General features: G+C 33.5%; 1 protein-coding gene across 2 annotated transcripts; it reads right to left on the bottom strand.

Annotated features, from left to right (window-relative positions):
* Nucleotides 1–260: 260 nt before the first annotated feature.
* On the bottom strand, nt 261–13520 carry LOC11419727 (serine/threonine-protein kinase STY8). 2 transcript variants are annotated; one of them, XM_024786342.2, is made up of 16 exons: nt 13225–13519; nt 12898–13012; nt 11728–11837; nt 11487–11591; nt 9330–9402; nt 8546–8656; nt 7913–7963; nt 5112–5251; nt 4885–4992; nt 3883–3956; nt 3091–3266; nt 2886–2981; nt 2473–2553; nt 2278–2328; nt 849–989; nt 261–709 (listed from the first exon to the last, which is right to left on the bottom strand). In XM_024786342.2, the coding sequence occupies exons 1-16, from the start codon at nt 13407–13409 to the stop codon at nt 683–685; spliced, it is 1644 nt and encodes a 547-aa protein (XP_024642110.1). In that variant the 5' UTR covers nt 13410–13519; the 3' UTR covers nt 261–682. The 2 variants fall into 2 exon arrangements, with proteins under 2 accessions (XP_024642110.1, XP_013469623.1); XM_013614169.3 differs by lacking the exon at nt 7913–7963 and having other exon boundaries at nt 13225–13520.
* Nucleotides 13521–14042: the final 522 nt, after the last annotated feature.

Genomic DNA, 14042 nt, shown 5'->3' with positions numbered 1-14042 from the left:
TGCGTTTGAAAACAAAGACCATTAAAATATTAAATATAAATTCATCAATATGAGGCATATCACTTGATGATAGCCGAAGAAAGAATGCTATTATTGGCACATCAAGAGAGCCTTTTCATCGTTGCATCTTTTGTTCAAAAGAATTTTACTACCTATGCAATGGTTATTTATTGTTTATTTACACTATCGATTAAAATTCATATTAAGACTGAATGTAAAACCAAACAATAAATAACACTGAGTTGATAATAGGGAAAACATTGGTACCAGCAACACTTTGCACTAAACTAGCTTGGATAGCCGGGCTCATCGCCTCGTGCAATATATACAATACGAAACATTAGTTGATCAACAGAAAAATTACTCACAAAATACACTTCATTGACTTCACGTCATTTGAAAGAACATATCAATAACAGCATGGAATAAATTCCACTTTTCAAAATATCTTTACACAGTTAAGTTGGACGTGATTTTTCATGGGATATATATTTAAGTTATATGTCAACTATAACATTAGTATGCCTCTTTACATTTTCTCACTCTGTATTGGTCAGTTTTGTGAAGTCCTTTTTCCCTCGGTGCAAAAGGGAGCATGAGAAACTCTACAGCTATTTGAATAGCGAAAGACCTCCCCAACCGTCTGAAAATAACTGGAATGTAATAGTTTGACCTTGAAAGGTTAAGCCCCATTAACTTCTGAATAATTCTGCAATTTGCACGTTAAAAACAAAGATCAGACTAGGGAAGTTTGTTTTTTGATAGAAACCAGCGAAATTAAATTAAATAACAAGAAATGGAACCTCTTTTTTTTTTCTTTCTAAAATATAACATTTACTATAGTTTACCTCCACTTCTAGCAAAAGATTTTCAAGTTCAACTCTTATCTCATTGAAGGATGGACGACTGCTAGGAATTGCTTCCCAACATCTTTGCATCAAATCTAATAGTTTAGGGTGCCCGTTCTTTGGAAGTTCTGGTCGCAGCCCCTGAATGGGTGTACAAAATCACAACCGGGTCAGAGACACAAAAGTGCAAACTACTGGTTGAACACTGCAACTTATACACAGTCACGGTAACATCGATACAATGTTGTATCATTATATAATATATATTTCTGTGGATTAACATTAATCATCAATTATTTATAACATAGGAATAACATTAATCAATTATTCATAATATACTCTTGAATTCATAAATTATTAAATATACCACTTGTGAAAAAGTTTATCAACTATTGAACTTGACCAATTGATGGACACTGAGTGAAATTTGTTGTGAATGGCATTTGATGGGCTAGATTACTCACTGTCATGCAAGTTTAGTGGTTCCTATTCTCATCCGATGTCTCTCATCTCATCTGATGGATAATCATTAATCGGCTACCTACATGATTCTTGATCTAAGTTTGTAGCAAAATTCTTCACCAATTGCTTTTTTTTGGGACACTGATATATTATATAATAAAAACAAATCTTGTATCCAAGGGTTCCATGTTCGAGCCCCACTAGCCCCCTTGCAGGGAGATAACGTAAATCTCTTTGTGAGTGTTTTTTTAGCCTTAAGGTCTTCCCTTGGACTGGGGGGCACCCATCCCCTCACCCTAAATTTTTTTCATGAAAAAAAAATACTAATAAAAAACAATATACCCTCAGGTTTAGAGGTAAAGTAGTAAGACATCTCAACCATTAGAGATTAAAGTAATACATCTCACCAATTAAGATATCAGGCTCTCTCTATCAAGGTTTCATCACTATGGCTCCTAAAATATTGAGCTCTCACTTTAAAACGTAAAACATCTCAACCATTAAAGAGAAAAAAATTAATAGCTAGTATTTTAACAAATTCATGATTTATTATGGATGTGCACGTAACATCAACCATTGTTGATTTTTTCACAAACAATCGAGCTTCCTACTTTATACTCTTTAAATTGAATTGCTCACTTCAGAAAGCCGAATTATAGGGTTACAGACTAATTTTAATTCCTTAGGCATAATAAGTCATCACATGTATATTTTATGTTAATTTTTATGCTCTTATATTTGACATTAATTTTTCATAATCTGTTACACATGTTTGTTATTATTTTGTATACAAGTGAATTTATCTATAGTGGGTACAATTATGTGAAACTTGAAAAAAAATTAATTCATCTTTAATTGGAGTTTATACTGTGCATTAACTATAATTAAATGTATCCCCTCAACAATTTGTGCCAGCTCTCAATTTTACACATCAAACATAAAACTCACTAATAAATAAAGAACAAACCTGTCTCACACCCAAAGCAGCTTGTAGTGGAGTCATGGTATCGTATGGTATCTGAAGTACCAAAAGGAAAAAATAAAATAAAATCATTACAAGAATCTTGCACAATATATACATATATAAAGAATATCGGTTCAAAGAATTGGAAAGGAAGATAAATAAGAGAATAAAGAACTACAAGTCTAATTTCGGCTATACCTTTGCTGTCACTAGTTCCCATAGGACTATTGCAAAACTGAAGACATCTGCCTTTTGATCATAAGGCTGGTGGTTTATGACCTTGAGAGAAAAGGCAATGACAGTAATATACCCAATGTAAAACCATAATAAACCAAATATATCACATGTAAAATCAATGTAAAACCTTAATTAAAACAAATACTCTGACATAATTATCTATGATATCACAAGATACTACATATACTTTAACAGTTTATGTTGAAGTGTGCAACAAGAAAATGTAAAATAAAATTCTAGATCCCAAACTCAATTAGTCGTCAGAAGAAACGTTTAGTTGTTGCTAGTAATGGACCAGAACCATTGGCTTTACATTACACAATACTTCCACATGATATTAAAACATGAAAAAGCATAACAATTTTTTAGCAAACCTCTGGAGCCATCCATCTATAGGTTCCAGTTTCTGCAGTCATCACTCCCCCCTGAATTAGGAACCGGGCAACTCCAAAATCTGCCACTTTAACAACCTACTCAAAAAAAAAAATAAACGTCAGTCATGATAAGAAAACTTAAAAAAATAAAAAATAAAATTTTTTTTATCAGCAGCAGCAGTTCAAACTTTCAGTAAATTCATACGTTGTGAGCATCCATCAGCAAATTGGCTGTCTTCAGATCCCTGTGAATTATGTTGTTTCCATGCAAATACTCCATTCCTTTGCAGACATCAATTGCAAACTTGAGTAATTGAGATAGCTCCAAGACATTATGATTTTTGTGCAAGTAATCATACAGACTTCCCCCAGTCATATACTCTGCAAAAATATACAAAGTTTTGAAATATAGTTTGAATACAAATAATGCTTTTACGCTTTTATTTTTATTTCATATTTCAATTAATCAAGGGACTCTCATTTGTGAATAAAATGAGGAATAGATAGATTGATTACTCATCTTATACGATATTTCATCAAATTTTTACATTGGTGTTTAAATTCAAATAAGTTTCATAGAACTTCTCCCATGGCAATTCCCGTGTTCATTTTAATTTCAAAGTTTCTGACTCAACCATATCAATTTATTGTCTCCCAATGATACCATTTTTTCAGGTTTCCAACTAGAGTATCCTTACAACTATTGTTGTAGAGTAACCTAAGCGGCCCTACCAACAAAAGTTTTTCATCAATTACTGGCAATTATTATTATACTATTGAAAAAGACAAAGAATGGTATGGACATAAGTTCTTTTTTTTAAAATCTATTTCGTGTATAAGAGGGTTCAATTTCAAACTTCGAACCTCTTGGAGGGTGTCATAATAGTGTTTAGTTATGCAAGACATCTCTCAATAAAGGGTAAAACTTACTAATTACACATTAAATTGGATAATGTACATCTATATATTAGCATAACCAAATGGATAAATCTAATACCTGTTACTATGCACAAATGTGGACACTTTGTGCATGCACCAATGAAACGGACAACATTTTTATGTTCTACCTGTCTGCGTTCAGAAATACAAAAGTCAAATTGTCAACATATTTCCAGGTTAGAGAAAGGTAAAGGAAAAAGTGAGAATCCTTGCAAGGCTATAATTAATGTAAACAAAAGCATTTAAACTAAGTACTTCCTCTGTTTCATATTATGCACCTTTTTAAGGTAGTGCGCACTTCTTAGGAAAATGTTAATAAATGTTGTATCGTTATTCTAAAGTGACAATTAATGAGATAGAGAAATATTGCAAATAAGACATTTATAGTGAGATGGAGTTAGTAGCATATAGACTGACATCCAATCCTTGAAGGATTAACCAAGTGAACAGTTGTAAGGAAGCAGCTAACTAAGCAGAGTTTATTGGCATGATCTACACACTTAACAAAATGTAAAAGTCACTTGTGAACCAGAAAAAGAGCAAGGCCTATTTTTTCCTTGAAAAAATTAAGACTGATAGTTTTGTAGCATGCCAAACCACTTCTCAAGACTTGGTACTTTCTTGACAAAATGTACAGGTCACTAGTGAACCAGAAAAAGAGCAAGGCCTGTTTTTCCTTCCTTGAAAAAATTAAGACCGATAGTTATGTAGCATGCCAAACCACTTCTAAAGACTTGGTACTTGAGTTGATATTTCATTTCTCTCTTTCCTTTTTTAAATATGTAGTTGTTAGAATATAAGAAAATATCTTATAATATCTTGATATTATGCTAGAATATTTAGAATTTAGGATTACCCTTGAAGAAAAAGAGAACATACTTAAAAGTATAAAAAAATATATATATTTTTTTTGGTAAGGAAAAGTATAAAAAATTATAGGTACAACAAACAAGAATAAAAATATTTAATAATTTTTCGGAAGAAAGAATTTATAAGAAAAACAAAATATGCAATATGCAGGATTGTCTTAATTCTTAAACAAGAGCAGCAAAATACTGACCTCAAAATTGCTATTTCTTGAGTAAACTCATCCTCTAAGGCATCATTCAGTTGATCAGATTTCAGAACCTTAACAGCAACATCTTCACCAAGATAAACTCCATGATGCCTGTCCGAAATACAAAGCGAATTAGATGCACAAGAATATAAGTATGATGATATAGAGCAGAATAGAAAGAAAAAAAAATTAAAATATAGAAAAAATAATGGCAAAACAATCCAACATACAAATCTCCACAGGATCCAGATGCTATTTTTTCTCCTATCTTTAATGACCTCCTGTCTATTTCCCAGTCTCCAGATTTTCCTTCTGCTGCTAAGGCTTTCTCCACAGCTGAATGAGAATTTGAAGAATGAGACCATGACCCCTAAAGAAAGGAAGAGTATTGATTACAATATTACATGCTTAGCAAGAGTATTACTGAATCCCAAATATTAGATAAAATTTAAAATATCACTTTAAAATTCGGCTAATGTGTGATTGTCCTAATTTTTCAATAGAGTGATTTTCCAGTGTTGAGAAAAGAGAAAATGATGAAGAGAATCCATTACATCTGCCAATTGATCATTTGAACCAACAAAGCTAGTGATATCTCCAGATTAATTCTTCTCCCTAATAAAATGACAAATTGACAATCTATCACAGTATGTTTAGTCCTGCCATGAAATATTGGATTTGAGGCAACAAGAAAACAACTTAATTATTCACAGATGAGTGTCATCTGTGTAGCATCTCCAAACCTAAGATCCTAAAGTAACTATTTATGCCAGATGAATTGACAATTAGTTGATGCCATGGCTCAATATTCTGCGACTGCACTTGGTTTTGCAACGACATTTGTTTCTCAGAAAACTCGTAACTACAAAAAAATCCTTCTTGAGTGACGACTGCTAAGCCTTATGAACACTCCTTGGACGATATCTCTGGCCGATGTAGGACTCTCAGACAGCCCCTCACGCTTAGGACTTTGAATCGCTCGACCCAAACAAGAAATGCCATTTGACCCCCTATCAAAGAAAGCCGTGGTATAGTGCGCTTGACTTGAAGGTTCACGCATCCTCTTGCAGGGAAAGAGGAATGAATCCTTCGTGCTTGGTATGAAGTATGGACTAATGTGGACGTCATAACATGGATCTGAACATACCTTCTTACGCAGAAGGTTGGACATCTAGGCTTTGTTTACAGTTGGGTTTTGGAGGGGAGGGGAAGGGAAGGAAAGGCTTATGGAGAGGTAAACTCTTGTTTGGGAGTTTTAAAAAAATAGGGAAAGGTTTTGGGGGGTTTTGAAGGGCTTCATTTGTCCAATTTTAAAGTTCCCCCAAATTGGGGGTATTGGGGGGTTAAACATACAAATTGACAATTTTGTACTCATAATAATTCAAAAATCCAATTACAATTTACAAGATAAATTACAAAATATAACACAATGTATTGATTTTAAGAGAAAAAATGGTAAAATAGTAAAATTATCACATAAGCCCTCCATCTCCTTTCCTTGTTGGTTTCTTTAACTCCCAAACAAGGGGAAGGCTTTCCCTCCTTTCTCCCTTCCCTTCCTTCCCTTCCCTTCCCCTCAAAACTCGCAAACAAAGCCCTAAAGTGTAGACAAAAATGCGGCTGGGATAACAGAAGTCATGGCTCAATAACAAAATCTAGGATAGACTCATACCATGTTGAGAATGAGAGAAATTGTGTCTTACACATCAGAGCTATATCATATGCATACTGAATTATAAAATTATGACAAAAATAGAAATATTGATGTTACCCTATAACTGTATTTACATGATACTAATACTATCAACCATGACTATTTATTTACATAATTTTTAACACCCTAGATGTGGCGAAAGCAAAATACTTACTAAACAATACAAAATTCTCCTCAACCATTAAACATAGACTATAATCAATAGATATTAGAAAATTAAAATGTATCTCTATATTCATTAAAACCAGCATAAACCAGAGCAGCAATGAAACCACAAGCTTGCGTAAACTCATTGGTGAAAATCGTATTCTTTAGTTAAGCTGTGCATTAATTGTTATTTAAATGAAGTATAACATCAGATATAAGCATTACACTTTCCGTAATTGAAGTGGATTTCTGATGAACGGAGTGGGTTTTCTGAATATTTACTAAAGCTCACGGGCATACATTTTAAGAAAAGGGTAAGATATATATCAACTAAAGTTTATGAAGAGGATTTGTGTACAATGATTTTTAAGTAAAATACAGTGTGACATTCCTAAAGACTGAGTTTTCGCGGGTTTCGGACAGCTCATGATGAACTATTTAATCCTTCTCCATCCGAATCCGTCTCAGTTCCTGGTATTGAAGCGAAAGATGACTCGACCGGAGGAAGAGGCCACTCGGTGAGATATTATCCACATAAGTCTTTTTGGGACATAGATATCAATAGTAATATTAGTTATCTGTATCAAAATCATAGGTCACTTGACAAGGTCTGTTATTCCCTATGTTTGTGTTTTACTTTTGGAGATTGACCGCGGACACCATTATTTACACAGTGGGGTTACATGGCCGCTTTGTATTAGATATTTTGGCATCTTGTATGAGCATTGGTTTGAGGGTTTCTCCATCTTCTTTTGATAATCGTGTCCACCCTATAAGCTTCGGTGGCAGGAAAGAGTGTAAGATCTTTTTCAATGCTTTTACAGGTTCCTATTGAGCATGAGCTGTGGGAAACAGCAATACTACTTTTAAATTTTTCAAAAACAAGCTATAAGCTTTCCAGAATTTGTTAAGTTTGTTGTAAGTGGTCTATTTCTATATATCCAGTTTTAAAATCCCAAATACTTTTCCTCCCCTAGGATCCTATACTCATAAGCCATTTCCAAGGAAATTGTAGAGTTGTTACTTTTTTGAAAGTTTATTGCAGGAAATACAAGCCTATGAGCATCAAGAATCATTAATCTATTCATTCTTGACGGAGGTAAAATTCAACATTTCAAACAAAACAGATATAAGATTTTGCAGAATCAAGATCAAGGAGACAAAATGCACCTCACTCCTTGCTACAGCTTTTTCCATAGCAGCATACAAACCATCAGTTTCCTGAGCACAAGATTGCAAAGTAAGCAACAATGGGACTCAGCACAGATCACCGACACAGGAGAAATATAATAACAGTGCTCCCTCATAGCCTACAAGCTTATGCCCTGGTTTGAACCAATTAACTTTTTAACCCAGATTAAAAAGTCTGATAAAATAATTATTTTTAAGTAAGGGTCTTGCTAACAATTGATAAATTTTATGTTGAAAAAGTTACTTTTTAATGTTTCAATATGTTGAATACACAACTTCCAAGATAAAACTTCCACTTTAAACTTATTATCAAGTGCCCTAAGGGCACTTGTTAGTATTTCCCTTAAGTAATTATGATCCAGATGAACGTTAGTGAGTAACTCGTGTTCGCACCTAATCCATCTACAAAGCTTAGATGCCAGTATCAAAGTCGAACGGTTTAACCACCAAGTTCAAAATTGTATAATGACTTGAAGAGTTATCAAATGCATGCAACAACACAAATGTCAATGTAAAATTTAAATTAACGAACAATGACTGGTTTTAAAGATACAACTTTGCAGAGGGTCTTCAAGGGGAAACAAGTATCATCAAATTCATGTAGCAGCATACCTCTAGTGGCCATCCATCCACCACAAAAACATCAAGGGAGTATCCATCAGTTGTGGAAAATACATGTGCTTCACGGATGTTAAGCCCAATATCAGACAGCAATGCGGACAGCTAAAGAAAATAATATTCATCAAAGAAATCATATTATCCATCAATAGGAAATAATATCCGTCAAAAGAAATCATGCTATTCATCAATTATATTTTAGGGCATTAACAAACTAGAACCTCATACTTCATTAAAGTAACAAAATAGAGCTAAGTTTGCACAAAGGAAACCCCAACATCCACCCCCAAGATCTTTTCTATCTAATGTTTATGCATTATGTAGGAATAATGATGTGTTAAATTAACAATAATATTCAATAATACAAATCACTTGTCACTATCAAGAAAACAAATCACGTGCACTATCAAGAAAATAATGATGCATAAAGAAAACAATGATGCAGAAAGTCTATTTATTAAAACTTTGGTATAATATCCCACATAAGCTTTCAAAAAGTGTCTATAAGCTTCATTTTATCTTTGCTTTATATGACAGGATACTCCAAACTTCTAAAAAAAATCTCTAGTTATCAAATAGCTTCAAATATTGAGGGAAACTTCTATTCCATTACACAAATTCGACATACATGACAAATCAATAAAACAACGGAAAATAAACCCATGGATTGAATGCAGTGTAGATGAAAAATCTAGCTCATTTACATTTGGAGTTTGAAATTAACTTACAAATATGCAAATTTTAATTATAAAAAGCAAGTTTAACTTTTTCATCATACCTGACTTAAAAGCTTTGGTTTGTCAACAGCGGAAAATATTATTTCATGAACCGGGACACTTGAATGTTCATGCCTGCATTTTTATTTTCCACAAGCAAAGATATTGAATCATGCAGGTAACATTTCACACACAAGTAATACTTCAATTTGTAGCATAGATAGATCACATAGAGTTAAAGACTCAAGGTCAAACGGTCCAATTTCTCCAACACGGAAATAAGGTTATATCTACCAGTTGTAATGAATAAATCCATGAAACCTCTAAGTTATATAAAAATAACACAAACACAGGGATACTGGTATATCCTCCAAAATGAAAAGATTATTTGAAAAATACACAAGCACATCAGAGCAAAACAAACTTTCCAAACCGAATAGATTTTTCTATAATGCACATGATGTTTCTGTTGGGCCTCTTGTCTACTTCATATCAATCTGTATATGGGTTGATACAAGAACAGCTTCCTTCTCTCATTTGGCCCCTCCCTCCAAAATAAAGTTATTTTCTTCCTTTAAAAGTTAGACATACATGGAATGATGGAACTTCTATCAACATCAACGCATCCACTAGAATTAAGGGTTAATATAATTTCTTCTTCTCAAGTTTCAAATAAAGTCCTACACAACATGTTCAGAGCACTCAGATCAATGGCATAAGTAGTAATTTTGAGGCAGGCGAGGTAGATTTGAAAGAGGTGGTTGTGGTGGCTGTGATAGCATTCAGTGCAAAGTATGCTATTAATTTGGCCATGATGCATCCATGTGCTATCATAGGTTTAACACCAATTACATTCCACAACAGCTTTAATCATTTCAGTACTCACCGAATCAGGTTCAGCCTTCACAGCATTGCAAATTATACGTAAAATCCCAATTTTGATTACCTTGGACTTGAGCATGCATTGAGAGTCTGGGTCCTGCTTTATTCAACATTGGTTCCAAGCCCAATAAATGTGGTTCGTCTTCATTCACTGTTCATGGGTCTAAACAAGCTTATTCCATAATTAAATCTACTTTTCTCAAGCATTTAGGTGCTTAAGACTATTTTCTGGGCATTGAAGTGAATCGCTTAAAGGATGTCTCTATTCCTTTTAAAAGGAAGGTACATTCAGGACTTATTGCCTAGAGCTCACATACCACAAGCAAAAGGCATTTCCATATTTACCAGGTCATAAATTTCCTATACAGTAAAAAAAGTGTGTCAATTTCTCTATAACCCTTAACGGAACAGTAGAAATAGTTAAAAGAATACTCATCTATCTTAAGGGTACAACAAATGACAACAGTCTTCTGCTCAAAGCTTTGCCAAGACCGCCACTTCCTCTAAAAGCCTATTATGAATATGTGATGCAAACTGGCTGCTAACCCAGATGATAGAAGATCAACCTCTGGTTATTGAGTTTTTTTAGGCCCTATTTTACAATCCTATTTTACATTCTAGAGCTAAATACATGGAGCTGGCTATATTTTTTTTAGAGAGAGAGTTCTAAAAGAGTCTAGTGGTCCATTGCATTCCATCAACAGGTCCACATACAAACCAAACCTCTATCTACTCGGAGATTCATAATTCTCAGAGATAGCCTTAGTGTTTGATTACTTTTCATCGGCACAAGGACCATGAGTTAAAGGGAATGTTCAGGTGCATATTATTCCATATTGCGTTGTTGCTTCTATTGCATAAGCATAGCACATAATTAGGTGCTGCTACTATTAGCTTCTCGCAGCTTCTGTTTCTAGTAGCTGATGTTCGGCTTCTGTGATAGAAGCTTCCTTTCAAATAGAGTCAGTAAGTAACTAACTAACAATTATGGTTAGTTAACTGGTTATTTTCTGTTACCCTTAAATTTATAAATACAGAGGACCAGCTTCTGTATCATTTCAAGATTTAACAAATAAATTTTTTAGAAAGTTCTCTTTCATATTCTAAGAATACACTTCTCTCAGTTTTTTTGGTCTTCCTCTCATTTTCTCACCTAGCATGAACTCTTAGTAGTTTGGACTTTCTAATTCCACTTGTAACAAGTATATAGAGCTAAATTCCTGTTCTACAAACAACAATTGCAGCCATATTGGGTTCTGATGAATGTAACAAGATAATCATTTCAAAAGTTTAAAGATAAAGTAAGAATTCACGACACAATTTTATTCAATTGGTACCTCTGGGAAAAGCTGTCAATTTTATCCTTGGAGTTCTTCATAACATCCAAATTTAGATCCTCAAGCTTCGAGTAAGTCTCAAACTCGGTTGCCAGATCTCTTGTCCTAAAGATAGAAATTACATAAACTATAGATTATGAAAAGATAAAACTGATATTTACGTCAACAGTTTTGTGAAACCTTACTGTGAATATGTGCGCATGTATATATGCATTATTATACTTCAAATTTCACTGAATACCTCTTATTAGATGCTATGACTCCCCCATTTGTTGCATGAGAAGAAGACTCGGGGCGAGTATGAGTATTAACAATTTCTTGATCCTCACCATCTGTCCTAGTAGCAATATTCTGCCCAGCAAAATGGTATATAGGAGAAGAAAAGTCAGTACATATCTATGTGTGTCCATCACACATACATATAGTTATAAGTTATGTTCAATCACTTTTGCTTTCTCAAAGTATTATCAGTGTCCATGTATCACTGTTGTTCCAGTGTCCATATTTGTGCCAGCGCTTCATAGGTACAGGCATTAATATGAGAAAAAAATTACTCCCTTTGTCCCATAATACTTGTTATATTTGCGGAAAAAATTGTCCCAAAAAGATTGTCACTTAGGTTTCCAATGTATTAATTTTTTTTCCAATTGTACCCTCTAATTAATACAATTTACACCCTCAAGTTTTTTTAAGCAAAAGTTATAGTGCCAAAGCATTGCATGGCAGAAATGACATCCAACTATGTTGGCACCCAAGATCACCATCTATCATTTGTAACACCCCTAATAAATTTATTAAAATAAAAGAAAATAATAGAACTTGGGGGACTATGCCAAAAGCCAAGGGTACAATCATGAGAAACAAACTACAATCGCCTCATTAAAAACCTTACAAGGAAAACCCAAAGGTATAAAAAAAAGAGTGCGGTGTAAAAAACTACAAATCAAATACAAAACTCATGATTAAGAAATCATTTAAAACGGAAGTTAGGAAGATGGTTCCTATTTCTAAAAAATTCCTCGGAAATGAGAGATAGAATTACATTCCACCATTGAAACGAGAATTGGATACAACATAGGATGCAAGTTGGCTAGCACAGGTATTTCCTTTGGTGAATATATGCAAGCAGAAGAACCTCATTTGTTTGGTAAGAATCAAACAACTATCTTTGCATTTATATTCTACACCGATGAGAAAACACTAATAGTTAATAAGGATAAATCAGTAAAATCATCGTTCTCTTTCTTTTATTTATCATTTCCTTTCCGTAATCTATGTGAAATTATCAAATGCGACAATTATTGTGTGACGCAAAGTGTATCGTTTTTTAAATTATCATGATGAACTACTAAACATAAAGTTTCTAATTCTAGAAGTGATTCAAAATTTGGAACAAAAGTAACAACAATACCTCCAATAAACGAATATGGTAAACGGGACGCTTATCAGGATCTCTTGCCAAATCAAGAAGACTCCTATGAAGTAAAACATCTTCAGCTCTATCAACATTCACATCAAGTCCATAACTGAAAATAATAACAATATCCATATTTTCATCACTTCAATTTCTTACTCCTCAACTCAACTCAAATCTTAGCTAAATAAATCGAACACATAAAATTGCGCGAACGACATTCAAATTTTCAAATAGTAAAATCCAAAAACAATTCAAATTCAAAACAACAAAAACAGTGAGAAAATGAAATTGAACAGTGACGATAGAATTGATGAAGAGAACCTTGGAGGCAAACGATTGAAGTGAGAATCAAGCTGTTCACGAAACTCCGGATTCGATACGGCTTGTTCGTGACCGGTTTCAACCAAACGGTTATAAACGTCGGTTCTGATATCGTAGTTCGTGTAACCGCCGCCGAAGGAACGAGGTGGCGATGAACTCTCTCCAACGCCTTCAAGTAAATCCATTGATATCGATATTTTGGTATAGATCAAGATTGCTGCATGGTGAAGAAGAAATAGAAAGAAGGTTGAAAATTGCAGAGAAAAGAGAGAAAGGGAAAAGAGAAAGAGGATCTTTGACTCTGGTTTTAAAGTTGAGAGTGGAAAATAAGCAAGGGTAATTTCGTCAATTTGATGGGTATGTTGTAAGATTAAGGGGCAGGATATTATAATGTTGCTTTGAGGGTAAATGTTCCTCCTTAATAGGAGGTTTTGTTAGGTAATTTAGTTGCTACAACTCACATTTTTTAAGGTGAATGAGCGAAGTGTCTGACATTTAAATTTCGGTTCCTGCATATAATAATACATATCTTTTCTAAAAAAATAATTATTTACATTCATTCGATGATTAATATATAAAGATCGAATATATTAGTTATTGAGACTAGATGGGGCATTTTATTGGCATATCGTGAATGTTTTGTATGTTCCACAAAAGCACAAAACAAATTTTAAATAGTAGACCAAAATAAATTTCAAAAGAATAGATTCAAATGATACGATAGTAAATAAACTAAAAACGCCAAAACATAATGACACTATCAATCCAACAAAAAAAAAAATTCAAGAGTAGTCACGCATAATTATTTAAACAGTTGA

Source organism: Medicago truncatula, chromosome 1, assembly GCF_003473485.1.
Source record: "Medicago truncatula cultivar Jemalong A17 chromosome 1, MtrunA17r5.0-ANR, whole genome shotgun sequence".
Classification (NCBI taxonomy): Eukaryota; Viridiplantae; Streptophyta; class Magnoliopsida; order Fabales; family Fabaceae; genus Medicago; species Medicago truncatula.
Note: the sequence above shows the minus strand (reverse complement) of the source record. Positions and strands in the feature narration are given on the sequence as shown.